This window comes from Mixophyes fleayi, chromosome 9 (assembly GCF_038048845.1).
Source record: "Mixophyes fleayi isolate aMixFle1 chromosome 9, aMixFle1.hap1, whole genome shotgun sequence".
Classification (NCBI taxonomy): Eukaryota; Metazoa; Chordata; class Amphibia; order Anura; family Limnodynastidae; genus Mixophyes; species Mixophyes fleayi.
In genome coordinates this window covers 55,575,130-55,594,068 of record NC_134410.1, presented here as the reverse complement: position 1 = coordinate 55,594,068, position 18,939 = coordinate 55,575,130, and the positions used below count along the sequence as shown (strand labels likewise).

Here is an 18,939-nt window from a genome sequence, read left to right as displayed (position 1 = left end):
GCTAGGTACTGATTGGTTGCTATAGGCAACATCTCCACTTAAGTAAATATACCCCCAGAACTGATATCTACATTGACATCTACACATTGTAAAAATGTATAAAATCATAGTCCAGAGGGGCATCTAGTCAAAACAGTTCATTTGATACAAATTCAAATAAAGCTGCTCAAATAGATTTTAAATTAAATGTGTAAAGACTACTAGAAAAACCTTTGTGTGACGATAAGACATCATGCTACGCTTGTAAACACTTATATAGATAGTACATTTAAATAGCACCTCAAACAATGTGGCACATCCTTTAAACAGTGCTAATTTGATCTTTATAAAGCCCCTATTCCATGACGATAGAATGCTTGGTGTAATCAGTACTGATCTAGTATGTGTCCCTGCTGCAAATGGCCATATGCTTTCCTTTAGATTGAGAACAAAGTGCTATGTGACTGAGTTGCCTTCATTTAGACTACTATACCGAATAACTGAGAGAGACTGCTTATAATAAAAACAAGTCAAGTGCCAAATAACATTACATTTGATCAGAAAAATATCTATCTCCTAAATAAAATGCAGCTGCTCTTAAGTAAGCAGAGAAGATGAATTTAACAAGAAAGGCCTCAGCTGCCGCTATTGCACACCCCTAAGGGAACCCACAAACCCAGTTACAAACCAACATGATTTAAAATAAGACTTTTTCTGTACAGGCAAATGTTGAAAACAATATCACTAGCAAATGAGCAGCGCAATTTATGTTGTATTTGGCGGCTGTGCTATTATTTCTCCAACTGTACGCTGACTCATAATAATTAGCTACTGTGTGTCAATAAATTATCTACATGGCTCCAAATCAGAACTTGTTTATTAGTTTAATTAAATGTCCCTTTTCCACCCAGTTAATCCCTTTAGAATACGCTTAAAATAACGTTCATTGTCCTCCTAACCAGAGAGGTATTTATGCCTTTTTATAACGGTCTTTCTGGCTGCTTAATAAAGTGTATTATGGAGAACAACATCAACTCAAACGTTAAAGATGCATCAAAGCTCCTCATTTCTCCTGACACCAATTTCAAACAAAATGATTGCTGAGGTATAGAGATGAATCTGTAGTCATGCGTTGTTTCCTATACTTTGAATATGTACTATATAAGTAACCCAGAAGAAAATAACGTTTTTTGGCAAATCAATCTATTTGAAACCTACAGCCAGACGGCATATAAGTAAGTTTGCTGAAAATCAACATAAGCATTATTAAAGGGAATTTATTCTTTAAAATAACTCTGCTAAGTATTGTTTTAAAACAGGGCTGTGGAGAAAGCAGAATTGATTAGATCTGCTAAATTTCCTGATTTTGGGCCACTAGCACCTGCTAGTGGCCCAAAACTTGCACAGGTTTTATTGTAATGAGCGTCGTTCCCAAATATGAATTGCCCATTGTGAGTATTGTGGGAATCCTCTATTAATACCCTTATGAATATTCCCTTTACATTGCACACAATAGGATGTTAAGCTCTTCTGGCTGTCGTTTCTATATAATAGGCCTCTATATGTTCATCTTTCTTCCTAACGGGTACATTTTAATAGTGTGACATTAAGGGGCTGATTCAATTCTGTGCAATGTGCTGATAGACATCTACGCGATGTCTGGCTGCATGCAGTCCCGGTTAAAACGGTACGGAAATCTTCGCTTATTAAATAAGTGAAGATATCAGGCAGAACAATGCCTCGGAGTGTCTCTGTGGACTGTTCCAGAGACACACCGAGCATAATTGAATTATTGTGGCAAAAATATCAAACTAACCATGTATAATGGACATTGTATCAATACTATTTTTATATCTTGGTTGAAACATTTGTGAGCCGATATATGCATTTATTATGCATTTGAAATTAATAAGTGGAAGGTTTTATGTACTTTTAGAATACAAATTGTAGCGGTAAATTGCATTTTAAAATGTTAGATGGGATATAATTATATATTTGCATCCAGTGGTGGAAGTGTAAATTTAGCAGTGACAGTATGCAGATGGAAATGAAAAAGTTTTGGTATGGAAAATGTAAGTGAATGATAGGTTTACAAGGAAAGCAGCAGGAGAAGGGGCAGCATGACATACCACCATGTACACCCACATTTCGACCACTGCTTGTATATGCATATATTTATCTCAGTTAGGGTTTATATTACCTATCATTTTCTGCAAATTCCTGTATTTTTGTTTCAATCATATCTATTTAGGGTGAGGAGTTTCCCCTATTTTACTAGTTGTCAGATCATGATATATTTAAGTAATTTGCACCTTATTATGAGTGTTGTTAGTTATTTAGCCAGGACACCTTCTGGAATGTACATCATTGGTTACATTTAGCTTCTAGACTGGCAGCGCTGATAGTCTACAGAGGAAAGCTCACAGTGGAGCAGGAGATTCAGATACCCAGCATTATGGGTGTGTACTGCATGAATCACCTGATTTGGCTGTGGCTCTATATATTCAGGTGTCACATCTGACAGCAGTCTATATGCTGTTAGATTAGATATAGTGAACAAGGAACCAAATGCCAATAATTATCATGGGCTGAGATCCAAAATAGATGGGATGAGATGGGGGGCACAATACATAGGATGGGGGCACACGGTTCAATAGCAGGTGTTGTCTAAAAGCAAATTTCCCATAAGTGTCACCAATCAAATCAGATAAGCAGGTCAATTTGTATTGCTAGACTGAGTTAGTGAAATTAATAATGAGAAGCTACACAATCACAACATACATACATTCCACTAAAACACACGGTACTGCGGTCTGTAAGCTCTAATAAGGTGTGCGATAAGTATAGCTGGAAATGGTTGCTGTACAACACTAAATTGTACTTATTTATGCCTTACTATGCATTTATGCATTTTTGGGTCTCCCAGAGAAAGAATGACATCACTTGTAACTGGTGCAAAATACAGCTGTTTACTAACCAGCCCTATTCCTGCCACATTACAACTTTCTTACATTCTTTCAATGGCTGCCTTGTAGATGGCGATTCTGTTTCAAGATTGGCTTTACACCAACCAGGGTCCTGGGTGCTTCAAGCAGTTTCTGATTCTCTACACTCCCACTTGCTTACTTTGATCCACAGGTGAAGGACTACTAACAGTTCCTAGAATAGCCCATAATTCAGTTAGGGCTATAGCTTTTAGCTTTACAGCTTCTGCTTTCTAGAACTCACTGCCTCACACAGTCCACCAGACCCTCACTCTAGGAAACTTCAAAAACAAACTAAACATTTACTGGTTTACTGAAGCATTGCATTAATGCCCATTGAGTTTCCCAAAAAACACTCTGTACTCTGTAAAGCCATTTGAGTCAGATTGGGAGAAAAGCACTATATAAATAAAATTATTGTAATTATTATTATTGCACTAGTGTTTAAATATTTTAAAATTACGGATTATTGAGTGTCTGTATAGCATGGCTTTCAATTTTAAATACGCATTCTCATCCTAAAAAACAATACATCATTACACAAAATAAAACCCAAACTTTATTCAACTTACTCATAAACTGTAGTCCAACCATTCTCATTGCTTTTTGTTGCCAGAAGTCCTGTATTACCATGATATGTCATCAGTGCTAGGTTATATCCTTGAGCTGAAATCCTTTTCAACACTCCATTGTTGCTGATAGTGAGCCAGTAGACTTGTCCTTCAGGGACCACCAGCCACAGAGGCATGCCCCCAGCATCTCTTCTTATGTGCACTGAATTACCATTACTGCTAGTGATGAAGATGATGTCCCCATCACCATTATAGGTGAAATTGTACACATAGTCCCTAGTTATAAGGTTTAAAGTGTGTAGATGGGTGCCATTGGTACTGAACTGATACAGTTCTTGGTCTGCCGGAGAGGCAACCTCATACATATTCATGGTATTTAAATGAGGCTTGTTTCTGGTAACTGCTCGGATGCGTACATTGCCAAGATCAGCTATGTATAGTGTGCCATCTGGAGATACAGCTAATGACGAGGGCGCTTTAAGCCTGGCATCTTTAGCAAATCCACCGTCACCTAAGGGACAGATAATATCAAATGTATTAATCTGAAAATTACACATGTTTTTAATATCCGTGTTGAAAGTCTATAAGCACAAATGTAATATTCAGTCCACTTTAAAAATCATTACTTCAAATGGTATAATTTTAAGCGTGCAACAGTAAAGATTAGCATTAGTATACATTTATCTCAGCAATAGCAATTTTTGAAGATTCAAAACCCTGCTGGTTTAAAAATTGTTTGTTTGTTTTTTTTTTCCTGGCTACATATACAATGCCAGGACATCTGCCGAATCTCCCAACACAGCAATCTCCTCAATGTATTACTGCAATTGCATGTAAATAGAGATTTGTTTATGAGTGTTAGCAAAATGGAGTGCAATTTTTGCTTATGTGTGTTATTTTATTAGAGGGTTAACTATCATGTAAAAACAAAAGCCATCAGGTAAAACAAGGACATTTAACGATGTTTCTTTTGGGTTCTAAAGGCGTCTAGTTTTACTACAGGTACCTGGGTTGCTGCCCTAAATGGATAATATAGCAGGTGGTGTTCCCTAACCAATTACTAGCAGAACACTGAGGAGCAAAAGACTTAACCCAGTAGAGAATAAGAGTTAAAAATAAAATCTAGAAGCATAACTCTTTGAATGTTCTCTTGCTTTATACCCATCAGCAAGCTTGGACACTGTAGCATGTTTGTTGCAAGGATAACATGAAAAAAAAAAAACTTTTTAATGATTTAAGAAAATTGTTTGAACAAATACGTGATACGCAAAATATATCGTTTTAATCTCTTGCCTGTTGGGACTGTACTAGTGTTCCCTGCATACCCCAGTCTAACGTTGTCCATCAAGATCTGTACCAATCACACTCTGGTGCCTAAAATATATATAAAGATTTATTTTATACTTAGTGACTGAATAAATCAATCCACAGCCAGACAAAGAGCCACTATACACATAGGCCTCATTGAGAATTAGTAAAGAAGTTGCAAGACTATGTTACGATGCAGGGGGAATTGGTCAAATGTTAAAATGTGTGGACAGATTTAGAGTTGGGCTCTAAATCAGGTGTAAAAATAAATCTGCTCAGTATTTGTGTGTATTTTAGTTGCATACAACAAAACCCTTTAGCTAGATTTGCTCTAGAGCCACAGCCACATATACTGCAAGGCCTTATCTGACTGTGGGGGCATAATTATAGCTATACCTCCCAACTGTCCTGCTTTAGGTAAGATAGTCTCAATAATTTGCACTTTTGTCCCAACTACTGGGAATTTGGAAGCTATATCCCTGGTCTCTGAAGTACAGGATCAGGTACATGTGCGGAAAATCACTGGTGTTTTCAGGGGCGGGAAGCTGTTTGAAGGTAGTATAGCGGTTCATAAATGTTAAGTACATTCCACTGTGATGTGACAATGCCCCCTTTATGTCTGTGGCATGCACAGCTTGTCCTTGACACCCACAGCCCCACAAGCATTGTGCCACAGAAGCCTCAAAAATATCTGGATGAACAGTGTTGAAAGGGATGCTATTGTTGCTATCGCTATAGTTATAGAATGATGCTGATTCCTGATAAAGGAAAAGCTGGAGTTAAAATATCAACTGTCAAAGACCAAAGGAAAAGAAAGAAAATGAAACACACACACAAAAAAATCTAATATAACACCTGTGTATATATATATATATATATATATATATATATATATATATATATATACACAAGTTAACCCGTGCATGATACTCATGCATTCTAGTCAAATAAAGTTACTTAAGGTGTTAAAAAGGTTCTTGTCATGCATTTGGGCCATAGCCCAGGCCTCCTCAGGGGAAGAGCGTTACTTCCCTACGTAAGCGCCCTTTTTTAACGTGGTTTTGTCCACATGTCACCACCTCATCATTCTTCTCCATCACCTCATCCTTCATTTTCATCGCCACATCTATCCAGATGTCTATCCAGACACAGGGATCTCTCTCAGCGGTCCTGAGTATCACACTCCTCTCACTCTGTCACCCCCGGCAACCACCAACCACTCCCCACTGTCACCCCCGGCAACCGCCAACCACTGCCAACTGTCACTTCTCCTTCAAGAAATATATATATATATTTTTTAAATCTTTATAAACACTTTTAACAATTAACAAATTAAATTAAGAAATTAAAAACATCTTAGTATACCAAATTTCAGCCCTTTCTGAATTTTTTTTCCCACACACACTAAGAATTTAGTAGGTCAGAGTATAACTCCGCCCAGCAGGTGGCGCTGCAGCTTGGTTTTATTTTTTTCCACACACACACACACACACACACACACACACACAGACAAACTAACACACGCCACTAGACATTTATATTATAGATGTTTAAAGTCAATAACCCTCTTTGTAAAGAAAATAAACTTAACTTCTCTGAATGAAAATAAATATATATACTACAATACAAAAAACATAATATTAAATTAAAACACTAAAGTATTGCAAACAAAAAAAATCTTTGTGAAAACCTCCTTTTACCAATTATCCCACATATAAAGTATGTATAAAGCCAAAAGGAATATATCCAATAAAGTAAACATTTTTGGATAGAATCATTTAATTATACAAATATTTGCATAACTTGCTATTCACAGGTAAGGGAATTTGTTTTTGTACTAGCACAATCTTACCTCTACTCCTACAACACCACTGACTGGTTAGTCTTTACACCACCATGATGGTTAGTCTCTATACCACAATTAATGGTTAGTTTCAACACCACCTTTGATGGTTAGACTAAAGGAAGGTTAGCAATTTGGGTTAAGCTTGTTAGAGAATAATTTGCCAAATACATTCAATAATATACAAGTATGTAAAATTAGTGAGTAACTCCATCCCCAGGGTGAAATAACAGAAAATTATAGAACTAATCATTGAGACGTGGGGAACATACTCCAAATGTAAAAATAACCCATGATGAATTTCTATGACTGTCATTTTTCTAAAACTGGGAACTGAGCCATCTATATATATAACGTTATTCTCGTTCCTTTAATGCCAATGTCACCCCATGTTTCCTATCAGCTGTTCAATGCAATAAAACAATTAGTTCCAAATATCTCTAGTAAACTAAATGCATCAGAAGTTTAGATTCTTGTAAAACTGGTAAGAATTGGGTCACTTAGGAAACAAGAAAAAATGTTTTAGCATTTTAGTGGATGATCTCTTTTACCACCACCCAAGATTTATTTTTTACTATTTTTTTTAGAAAGCACTTCTTAATCCTTTAGCATTCCAGTTCCACTTTGCCATGGTGACTCTGTCATAGCTTACAGGTGCAGTGGTTCCTATACCGGAGTATCGGCTTAATAACTCCATAGAAATATAACTCGCCTATGGCATGTCCTGGCATTCTTTTCATTATTGTGAGCAGAATTTAGGGACATGCTGCAGAGGGGTTTCTGTCGGTTACTATGCAGGTGCTCCTGCTTAGTAACCATGGCATTTGTCAGCCATGACTGCTCATTGCGGCAAAGAGGAACCAGGAAGCTGCAAGAGATAGGAACAGGAAAGATAGGTACGTACTGTATTTTGTTATGAAATATCTGTCTCCACACATAATTAGTAATAAATAAATCTGGTGTTGAGACACCCTTTAAATTGTAAAATAGTTTGCAAATCTTTTTTTTTGTTTTACAATCTATCTATCTATTAAACATATGTGGAAGTATTTTGGCATCTATAACCTGTCAGATTTGTAAAGTAATGTATGCATTACTAAAATTGTGTGCGACTGACACAATGCAATAGAAAACCTAAATGTACGGAATGCCTTTGTGTTTAAGGATATATACAGTTGAAATTGTTGAATTAAAAATAGCTTATAGCTCGATGAAGATACAAGTTCTAGCTTTGTCGAAATAAAAAACCACAAGCAGACTGTCATTTAATTAAATTGTGATGAAAAACAACAATAATTGTGCCTTGCAGAAGGAGTAATTGCTTGCTTAGTTTAGCTTGTCTTTTGGGTGTGAAATCAGTTCAGTTGCATTGAGCAAAGGTTTGAGTACACTTGCTGATACCTGTGTTAGAAAGTTAAAGATACAAGAAAGGAAACTTTTTGGGTCCTGTACAGGAGCCCAATCTAGTCTTGGTTGCTCAGTTAGAGATATAAGAAGTACCAGAAGCTCTATTTGTGTAAGGAACCCTCCAGCCGGCACAACACAACCCGGAATCTACTCTGCCAATCAGGTGTTCACTGGAGCCCCTGATGGTGGGGACAGACTGGGCCGCAGACTGACAGAGGGTCATGAAGTGTGTACCGGCTGGGGAGAACCTAGGCAAGCGGAGTGTGGTCCACGCAGAGGTCAAGGGCCGGCAGCAGACAACAGTACCAGTAAACAAGCCGAGGTCAGGGGTCACAAGCGGATAGCAGAAACGGTAAACAGGCCAGAGATCAGGGTCACAGGATACACAAGCGAAGTCCAATTCGAAGCCAAGGGTCATACACGGGAAATCAGTAGAGGTTCAGAAGACAGGAACGGGAACAAGCAGGTCAGCAGACTGGAGTACAGAAGCTATAACCGGCAATGAGGTAGCAGACCTCATTGCCTTAAATACCAGTGGCCACCAATCAGAGCCTAGCTCTGAATTAGACACAGCCCCCAGCATAATTAATAAATTACATTAATTAGCCCGCAGGCTAGAGGATATGGTGAGCGCTGCGCCCAGCTTCCTCTCATTGCCGGGACGCAGCGCTGAAGCGTCTAACCGTTGCCCCGGCAACGGCCGGGTCAGGGCCGGAAGTGACGTCCCGGTCGCCATAGCGACGGCCGGGACGCAGGTAAGTGAGTCGCGGCGGCTGGGCACCGCCGCGGCTCGTAACAATTTGGAGCGATTCTCCTGAATTCAAACACAAATTTGTATTTGCTGCAACACTTAGTAAACTGCAGTTTCTATTAGTTAAAGTAATGGTTACAGTCTTGCCCAGATTTCAAAATTCCAAGTGTTTTTGCAGAGTGTTAATGGCTGTACTCAAAATAAGGGGCAACCCCAGTAATTTCGCATTTTCTACCCCTTTATTGCATTTGAATAATATTGCTTTGAAAAACAACATCTTGTATTTGCACAGGTGCTCAAAACTAAGTGCAGACACTTAGTTCCGCTCAATTACTGCTAATGTAGCCATCTTTCCCTGCAAATCCATGCACTTTGGAGGAAAACTGCGCCAATTCAAATTGAATGTGACGTCACATTGCCTCGGTTGTTTTGAGCATCATAAATGTCATAAGTGTCAACATATCTCAAGAGGCTTCTACTGAAAAAAACATTGTATTTGCAGTTTAAAATCTTAGGGAATTTAGTTGTGAAATATATATTTTTTTCTGAAACAATGTAATGTTACACCAATAATAGGGCATCAGTTGCTGGTGACGTCTAACATACTTATATTCACAGTAATGCTTATCTAATACATCACTGAAGTCATTGATTATAACTATATACTCTACAGTATATTGTCACCATTACATTATTCATGTATTACAGACATAGTATAGAGTTATACTGTTATGAATGTGACATTTTATCTTTACAAAAAAAGAATATACAAAATATAATGACATAGTGAGACTGACCTGAAAAGCAATCACAATTTGGGTCGATCTTGCAGTCACAGTCTGTGGGTGCTCCAACTAAAGTGGAGATCTCTCCATTGGTGGTGACTTGCTGTATTCTGTTAATCTTTCTTTCATCTGTTTCAGCAATGTAGACGATTCCGCTGTGCGACACAGCAATGGCTCGAGCAGATTCCAGTGTGGAGTGAATTGCTACTTTGCTGACAAGGAAGTAGTCTATACCTGGCACCTGGCAATGTATGGGCCTACCAGCAATAATTCTCACTTGGTTATTATCGGAAATCTGGAGCACAATGTTATTGTCCAAAACGTATAATGAGTTATCCATAGGACTGACAGCTAAGTCAGTCGGCCACTCTAGCCGAACCTGCAATAAAAACAAAAAAGCAAGAATGGACCAACATGTCATTACAATGTTTTATGGTGCGCACAGACTTTTACAGTGACATTAATTATAGCTTGTGTAATTTTACTTACAAACCACAACTATCATATAATTGATGCTTGTAGTTCTAAACAAAAACCTCTAGCTTTTCAAATGGTTACTACGTGACCGTATTTACATAGTGCACGGCCTCCACATCTGCTGCCTATACTGTACTATTGATGAAGCGCACAATGAATGCATCAACTGATGGGATTGGCCTCACCTCCTGTCCAATCAGATGTTGCATTTATTACACAAGACATGGCCAAGGTGATGAAAACTCCCATGCTTTGAATTGTTTGCTACTGAAGAATGATCAACTGCACTGTATCAGTCCTCATTCTGTATGGTACATACATTTTTCAGTATAAGTTAATTTTCAATATGTAGTGATGAATTAGAACTACCATGGATAGTGCTCAAGTCATGGTCCTCCACTGCACATTTTACTCACTAAAACAATCATATTTTCTGTTGAGCATTTTGATTTATATTTTCATAAGTACACACAAGTCCCTCACCCTAAATACTTAATATATTTAGCAAGCATAATCTAAATATTTTGATATAAACAGCAATAATGTCTCTCCAAGTCCATTGGAATATACAGAAAGCCCCACACTTCCAAACTCTGTTATGTAAAAGACATATTTGCAACACTGAGTTTCAGTGGTAAAAGTGTGGGTCGACTAACAGCCATGGGTACTGGGATACTGCCTAAAACACCGCAATGTTAATACACAACTGTCCGCTGTTTTAGATTTGCCTCATTAAATAGAAGAAGTATATTTAAAATATACAGTATATGTGACTCATTATGTCCACTAGTGGCCTTGTAAATGTGTATATATATATATATATATATATATATATATATATATATATATATATATATATATATAGTATAATCCTAGACCTACATATCAAGCACAGACTTTTGAGATAGTGAAAACTTTACATACAGTGGAATTGCAGTCTTCTTCTACAGTTGCAGTACATATATTACCTCCTCTCCAGCAGTGGGTTTTGGGGAAAGGGGTAATGGAGATTGATTGGAGGGTAAATAATTAGCTTGCCAAAGGGATATAGAATAGGGAGTGATACCTATTAATCTCCCAGATATGTTACTGTAAGTGGTGGACATTCTAAAAACTGAAGCATTGGAATTGTGCAAACAGTGATCTTATAAGCCCATTTAGAAAAACATCTGAACTGTTTTCAAAAAAAGTACCCCCTTGCGCCTTTCCTGCACCAGGCCTGCCCCCAAGTTAGATCATGATCCACACCCCTCTGCTTGGAGGTTCAGCCTTTAAAGATTGTAGCTTGCCTAATTGGCAGATTCTCAGCAGTTTGATGTCACAAAAAGTTTAATAAACATTTCTGAATAGTTCCTACCTGCCCAGATGGTGGCCAACTTCATGCAGACATTCAAAAAGGCAAATTTAGAAGAAGCTATACAGTGTTATCACACGGTAAATGTAACATAAATTATATTTTATCTGTTCACATATGTTGTTAAATGTTTGTGCAGGTGACAGGTACTGTTTAAAAATGCCATGCTTGTAGCGTCACCCAATAAGGGGTACAGGCGGAACACATGGTAGAGCCCATCATATTGGGGGGTCCTTGACTGAACCTCCATGCTATTACTGTAACTGTAATCTTTTGGGATCCAGAGGAATTCAAACACATGGCCGGCATTCAATCACATTGCTCCCGAATGACCGAAGTCTCATGTGTCACGACCATGTTCTTATGGTGCCGGTCATGTGATGTGCGGCTACCAGTATGCCCTACAGCATTGCCATTTCTCAGCTGAGAAGATCACTGTACCACCCCACTAACAATTTACAGTTCTGCTACTTAATACGGTTCCTATAAATTTGCAAAAGGTACAGCACCATCTACAGTCTACCGCTGATCTTCTGACTGAATGTTAATAGGGCAGATACACAGAAGAGATAGGAAAAGACAGCAAACATAGCTCCATATTTAATTTCTCTTTGCACATATTCTAGATAAAGACAGTTTACTTCACTATAAATATCCCTCTGACCTCTACATTTGGCTGTACATTATTAGTCTAAACTACTGCAAACAACAGGGATCTACTCATTTGACTCTGAGAGTTTGCTTAGCACAAAGAAAACAAAGGCAGACCGTGTGAATTAAATATACTTCAGAAGGACATCTACAAAAAGACTGGTGCAGTGTCCTTGCTAGCTTATACATCAGTTCCATTATTACTTATATAATGTGTCCAAGTTTACAAAGGTGTCTTTGTATAAAGCACACAGATTTTTAAAAGTTTGCATTTCTGAGACGAAACATTGCAAATTAGTCTGAGTTTTGGTTTAATAAAAGGAAATAAATATAAAAGCGGTGTCTGTTGTTACGTTTCTTCTTTAGTAAGGATGGGCCGGATTCAAGTCCAAATGCAACTTGCACGTAAATTGCGCTTTAAAAAAGAGTACAGAATTTGTGCATAGTTCCAACCACATTTAGATCCAAGATTATCTCTAGATATGTTTTGATTTGAATCCGGGTGTAGGTATGCCCTGCTTAAACTGTACTGGTAGATACACAGAACAGACTGTAGTATACGCACATGCGAAAATGCAAACAAAGCTCACATCTGAACTAAAACTTTTTCTTTTGCGTAAAATAATTAAAGAAGTCTTAGCAGTATACTCATTTACTGAATGAATGCAATTGTGTTCATTGGCTTAATGTCCATTTCTGGGCATGCACAGAACTATTTATATATTTGTATATAGCGGAGGTACGTCCAAACATGAATAAGTCCCATGTGTGTAAGTGGCAGTAAGGCTCATTTCCGAAAAAATGTCCACATAGTGTAATTAAACGTGCATATCTACTTTACAATTTTTGGAAACCATAAAACTGATCTATATCTACATTTGCATTTTCACAGATACTCTGGATGCTGCAGAAATGAGTTTTTCTGAAAAAGCACAACTGGAAGTTGCAAAATGTTCCTGCCGAAAGTATGTAGATGAAAATGGGTTTCCAGCACCTCTGAACTTCTTCATTGTAATAGATTTTATTTAGCTTTAAAAGGTATTCAAAGTATTATAACTCAATTACACAGATATTACATTATGTTTATGTATTGTAGCTTTGTTTTTATAATTGAGTGGAATTCTTATTTAAATATAATACAAATGTTATTCTGATACTTTTATACACATTTATCATGTGACCATAGCAGTTTTGTTGGAGTCTGTTTCCCCCTCATATAACGTAGAAATCCCTGGCAATAATATCACTGTATTAGCTTACAGTGTGTATATTCAGAGACATCTAATACTTTCAGGTCACAGTTCACACTACTTGTGCAGGTACAGTGCCTATAGAAAATCATCATAATCTGTCAAAATCATTACCATTTGTCACTTAAATAAATTAAATCAAACTTTTTCCAGCTGTATTTACACATTATATCCCTCAACATAAAAGTGAAAATAACATTTACAAAAATTCTTAACAATTAATATAATTGAATTACTAATATACCTGGTTTAGATAAGTGATCATACCCTTAGAGTAACCATTATAACCTTGCTCAAGTACAACCAATGACCTTGCAGATAACCCTTCCATATCACACAACAGACTAATTGGCCACCACTTGACATCAGTTGTCTTCAGAATAAAACCGGCTTTTCCTTGAGGATTCCACTACTATTAGTGCATGATAAGGCAAATAATTCACCATGGTTGGAAAGATGCTTTCAAAAGTGCTCCAGGATAAAGGCACATGTCAGGAGAAGGGTACATAAAGATTTCAAAGGCTTTTACTTTCCCTCTGAGTAACATTCAAGGAATTATTAAGAAGTGGAAAGTGTATGGCACCACCAACAACTTGCCTAGATTTGTCCGTCCCTCCAAGCTGGAAGACAGAGCCAAGAGGATATTGATCAGTGAAACTACCAAGAGGCCTATGGCAACTGTGAAGGACTTACGAGTCTTTATGGCTGCAATTGGTCAGTCTATGCATGTGACAAATATCTCACAAGATTTACACAAAGCTGCCCTGTATGGCAGGCTGGCAAGAAAAAGTGCCACACTCAGTCTTGTTTGCTCTTTTACGAAAACACTTGGGGGTATATTTACTAAACTGTGGGTTTGAAAAAGTGGAGATGTTGCCTATAGCAACCAATAAGATTCTAGCTCTCATCTTGTAGAATTTGCAAAACAAATGATAAATATAAACTCATTGGTTGCTATAGGCAAGATCTCCACTTTTTCAAACCCGCAGTTTAGTAAATCCAGCCCTTGGAAGATTCTGATGCCATGTGGCAAAAGGCTGTAGGGTCAGATGAGATGAAGAAAGAACTTTTTGGACTGAATTCCAAACGTTGTGTGTGGCACAAGCCAAAACACACCATATTTACTGTGAACCATGGCAGTGCCAACAATATATTGGGGATGTTTAACTTCAGCAGGGATTTGGCGATTGGTCAGGGTTAAAGGGAAGATGGATGCTACCAAGTACCCCAAAATTCTTAAGGATGATCTGCGCCCCTCTGCTAAACAGCTGAAGATGGCACAAGGTTCACCTTCCAGCAAGAAAATGACCCTAAACATACCCCCAAAAAAATAACACCGTTGCTTAAGAATAGGAAGGTGAATGTTCTTAACTGGCCAATTCAGAGCCCTGACCTAAATCCGATAAAAAAAAAAAATCTATGGACTTGAAGAGAGCATTGTGTTGCCGCTCAAAACAAAATTAGACTGAACTTGAACAATTCTGCAGCAAAGAATGGGGAATATTTGCTCATATCTAGTTGCACAAAGCTGGCATAGACCTATCCAAACAGACTAATGGCTGTGATTACAGCAAAAGCTGCCTTTAGACGATTAAATCAGGGAGACTCTTTAAACCTTGTTATTCTAGTTTTTAATTTTTATTAATTTTCGGAACTGTTGACTCTTTTTTGTTAGTTGAATATTGCAAGGTGAAATGTGTAAATAAACCTGGAAAGCAGTTTGAATTTATGGCATTCTAGGTCTTGCACACAGTTTAATATTTATTTTCAGAAATCATGCAGCCTTTATAATTTCTCATGCGTCCATTATCTGTTCTCTGAAAAAGGGGAAAACCCATTAGGAAATGCTTTTCCTAAAAATAAACCTCAAGAGCCTATTTCTAATTGATTGTCTACAAACAAAAGGCGGCAGACAGGATGTTTTCATCGATGAGCTTGGCTGCTCATGATATTTTGAATCCTGGATGAGCAGATCTTTATTCATGCTGTGTGTTTGCCCTTTTGGCTTCGGCTGTATGTGGGCATTGGGAATAAGCAGGCACATACACCTTTGTCTTCTATCAGGCATAAAGTGTTCACTGCAGAACAAGCAGCACTAAGTGGCTTAGCTGAGGCGCTTACACCAATTGTTGTAGATCATTTTTAATTAATTGTATCTAAGGTTCCTCTGAACAGACAGTATGTTAATGAGCAGCAAACAGGCAATAATCTAACAGAACAAATGTAATATCTGGCTTAAAGCTTTTCAAAAACCATTGTAATAGCTTTTTTTTCAGTTATTACTTGAGATGAACAAAATTATTTGTTAATTTACATTATTTGTCCAATTTAAGTGATTCAGAGTTCTTGGGGTAAATGTATCAAGCTCCGATTTATTCAGTGTGCTAAAATTGCGGCAAATCGCGGGTGCTAACCCGTGATTTTAGTCCAAAACTCATCAAATGTGTCAAGCTGCGATTTTTACCCTAATCTTCAAAATCGATGGTCATCTCTGGTGCTTTGCTGCGATGTAAAACACTCCTATGTTAGCTAACTTTCCTGTGTTGTAGCAGCGTGTTCTATAAACCCATCACTGTTACACTGTCCCTGTCTATATAGCCGGAGGTCCCGGCAGCTGTCAAATCTGTAAAAAATAGATGAAACGAAACAAAAAAAAAAGCGTGCTTCCCTCCCTCTATTCACTACTAACCCTAGTGCTGCCAGACTAATGCTGGTTCCATGAAAATCGGGGAAAATATTTGTGTGGGCTCCCCCCCAATTTTCATGGAACCAGCACTAGACAAACCAGCCGAGGTTGGTGGCACTATAGCAGGGGTTATACAAGTAGCAGCATGCCCACATTCTTCATGACACCCTGGCTGTCTGGGACTTGTAGTTCAACAAAACAAAATGGCTTCAGTTTATTTTTTTATACTATAATTGTTGTTTATTACCCTACTACCTACAGTCCACAGTGGTAGGAAGAGCCCTAGTGGTTTCAGCACTGGGCTGGTTGTCCCTAGAGGGGGCCGGACATTTTTTCGGTGGACCCTACTCCCTAGGGAATCCAGCCCAGCGCTGAACAGCCTGCGGTTGGTTGTCATTATGGCAGGGGGACCCCTGCCGCGTGTCCCCCTGCTATAGTGCCACCAGCCCCAGGCTAGTTTGCCTATTTCTGGTTCCGTGAAAATCAGGGGGACCCCACGCAAATTTTTCCCCTGATTTTCACGGAACCAGCAGTAGTCTGGCAGCACTAGGGTTAATAATGAATAGAGGAGGGACCCCACACTATTTTTTTTTTTTTTTTTAATTTTCATGTATTTTTTACAGATTTGACAGCTGCCGGAGCTCCGGCAGTATGACAGGACAGTGTAACAGTGATGGGCTTACTGAGCACGCTGCTAGCAAGCAGCGTGTTCAATCTGGCGTGTTTTAAAGCAAACTCAGGAGAGTTTGCTTAATCGCAGCTTCATACATTTGAGACTTGTATAGCTGCAGTGGCAAACAGTCGGGAGTTTGATCCCTAACGATTTTGGAAATAGCGATTTTGACAGAAGCACAACTCTGGCGATTTTACATGAAATCTCAGCTTCATACATCAGCGAGTTTCAACTCTCCCGAGAAAATCGCTGGATTTGCAAAATCGGACCTTAATACATTTACCCCCTTGAGTTATTCAAATAACTAACCTCTGCCATTTGTTCATAGTGATCATCAGTAAAATTATTCTTTTTTTATTATTATTTATTTATATTCTTTAAAATACATTTTTATTGGGTTTTGCAAAATTTACAGATTAAACATAATGCACAATGGAAATCCCATTACTGAGTGGCTCACAAAGCACAAAGTAGAATAGCATCAGATTATTATAGGAGCATGTGTACAAGTTTGTCCCAAGTATCCAGATAAGTGACAAACCAAGAAAACAAGGAAAGACAACATAAGGACAGATAGGGGTTGAGTTAGGAGATGGAAGGGAGGAGGGGTCAGGGAAGCAGAGGGAGACAGGTCCATTAAAAATAATTCTATGGCAGTGACTTAGACATCTGGTCCCAGCCCTAACACCCCCACTAATAATATCACACCTACTTAATCCACTGATGTTTCACCAGCACTGCATTTCGGGGGGGCTACGTGAAAACTACCCCTTATCTAATTTGCCTTATTCCTGTTCATTAAGATTCTGCCTTGTCTGCCTCTCTCATGCCTCCACTATGCCTGGATAGCCTTTAGTGCAGAAATGTAATGAGGCCAAATGGGCCTCCCCTTTCTCTGACATAACAGTCAGATTGTCCATGTGCAATCACTGGTTTCCTGTATTTTACAGAATTTAATATAAAATACTTCTATCAAGATATCTCTCACCCTGACCCTTTTGCTCTGCACAAGATCTGCGTCTCTCATTAACACTCATCAACTGCTCCCACTTACAGATTTTTTTCGGGCTACACCTACTTCGCGGAATGCCTTAACTCACACAAAAGACTTTCCTCTAGCCTCCAAACCTTTAAACGGTCTATAAAAATCCACTTCTTTAAATGCGCTTATCAAATTACCAAACTACCCAGCTAATCTCCCTAGGTTAATGCAGCTAATTACCATCTCTCTACACAGTTTCACACAAAACTTACATGTGTTCTTTTTCTATATTCAAACAGCACTCTGACCCCCAGACGAACACTGCAGTATGGCTGGATCACATGACCTCTCAAAGCACTTTTTAGCCTTGCAATGTGGCTGAACCAGTATGCAATATTTGGCACTTAACCGCATATATCAAATATTGTTGTCTTATAGATTGTAAGCTTGCGAGTATGGCCCTCTTACCTCTTTGTCTTTCTGCTAATACACAGTCTTGTTTTGTTACTACGTTTGTTACAAATTGTAAAGTGTTACAGAATATATATGTTTATAAATATAATAATAAATAAATAATAGTGCAGGCGATTGAAGTGATAATTTAGTGACAATGTAGCTAGTGTGTGTGTAAGGGATGGAGAAAGAGGTGCCAGGGAGAGAGTGAGGTGGAATTAGTGTCACCTGACTGTATGATGTAGAGAGCAGTCAATGAGCCCAGCAAGGAATTGAAACAGACAATAGGTAGGTATAACTCATGAAGACCTATGGATACATATCCTGAAAACAGGTCATAAAAGACAGGAGGTATTCATGAAATATTACTAACACAAATAGCAATTGTACATTCTAAAACATAATTTGTTTTACTTAAAATAACCAAAAGGCAGCAATAACATTGTTACAACCTTAGTAATGTTAGGATAAGTAATAGAGGTCTGCAGATTGTCTATGCAGTGGGGATGGAGAATACTCGCAAAATCACTTTAGGCATCCCATGCACCAGTACACCGCAATGGGCCATTATTGGATACTTAGCTGACCAACCAAGAATCCCAGGAATATATAAAATAACTTTTACTAATCCTGGACTCAGTTAGACATAAAGCCATCTTCCAACAATGGATGCATAACACCCAGCCAACTTTAGAGATGGCAACTACTAGACTACAATTTCTTTTCAATATGGATTGGCTGGAGACAACATTTAATAAAGCATTTTCTACAATGCGGCTCTTCC

General features: G+C 38.2%; 1 protein-coding gene across 2 annotated transcripts in view; it reads right to left on the bottom strand.

Annotated features, from left to right (window-relative positions):
• Nucleotides 1-18,939, bottom strand: part of TENM1 (teneurin transmembrane protein 1) — a 476,767-nt gene that overhangs the window by 35,453 nt on the left and 422,375 nt on the right. For both annotated transcript variants that reach the window (XM_075184364.1, XM_075184365.1), the window contains 2 exons: nt 9,642-10,008; nt 3,536-4,046 (listed from right to left, as the gene is read on the bottom strand). In XM_075184364.1, coding sequence (XP_075040465.1) covers nt 3,536-4,046; nt 9,642-10,008 — 878 coding nt within the window. The remainder of the gene's footprint in view (nt 1-3,535; nt 4,047-9,641; nt 10,009-18,939) is intronic.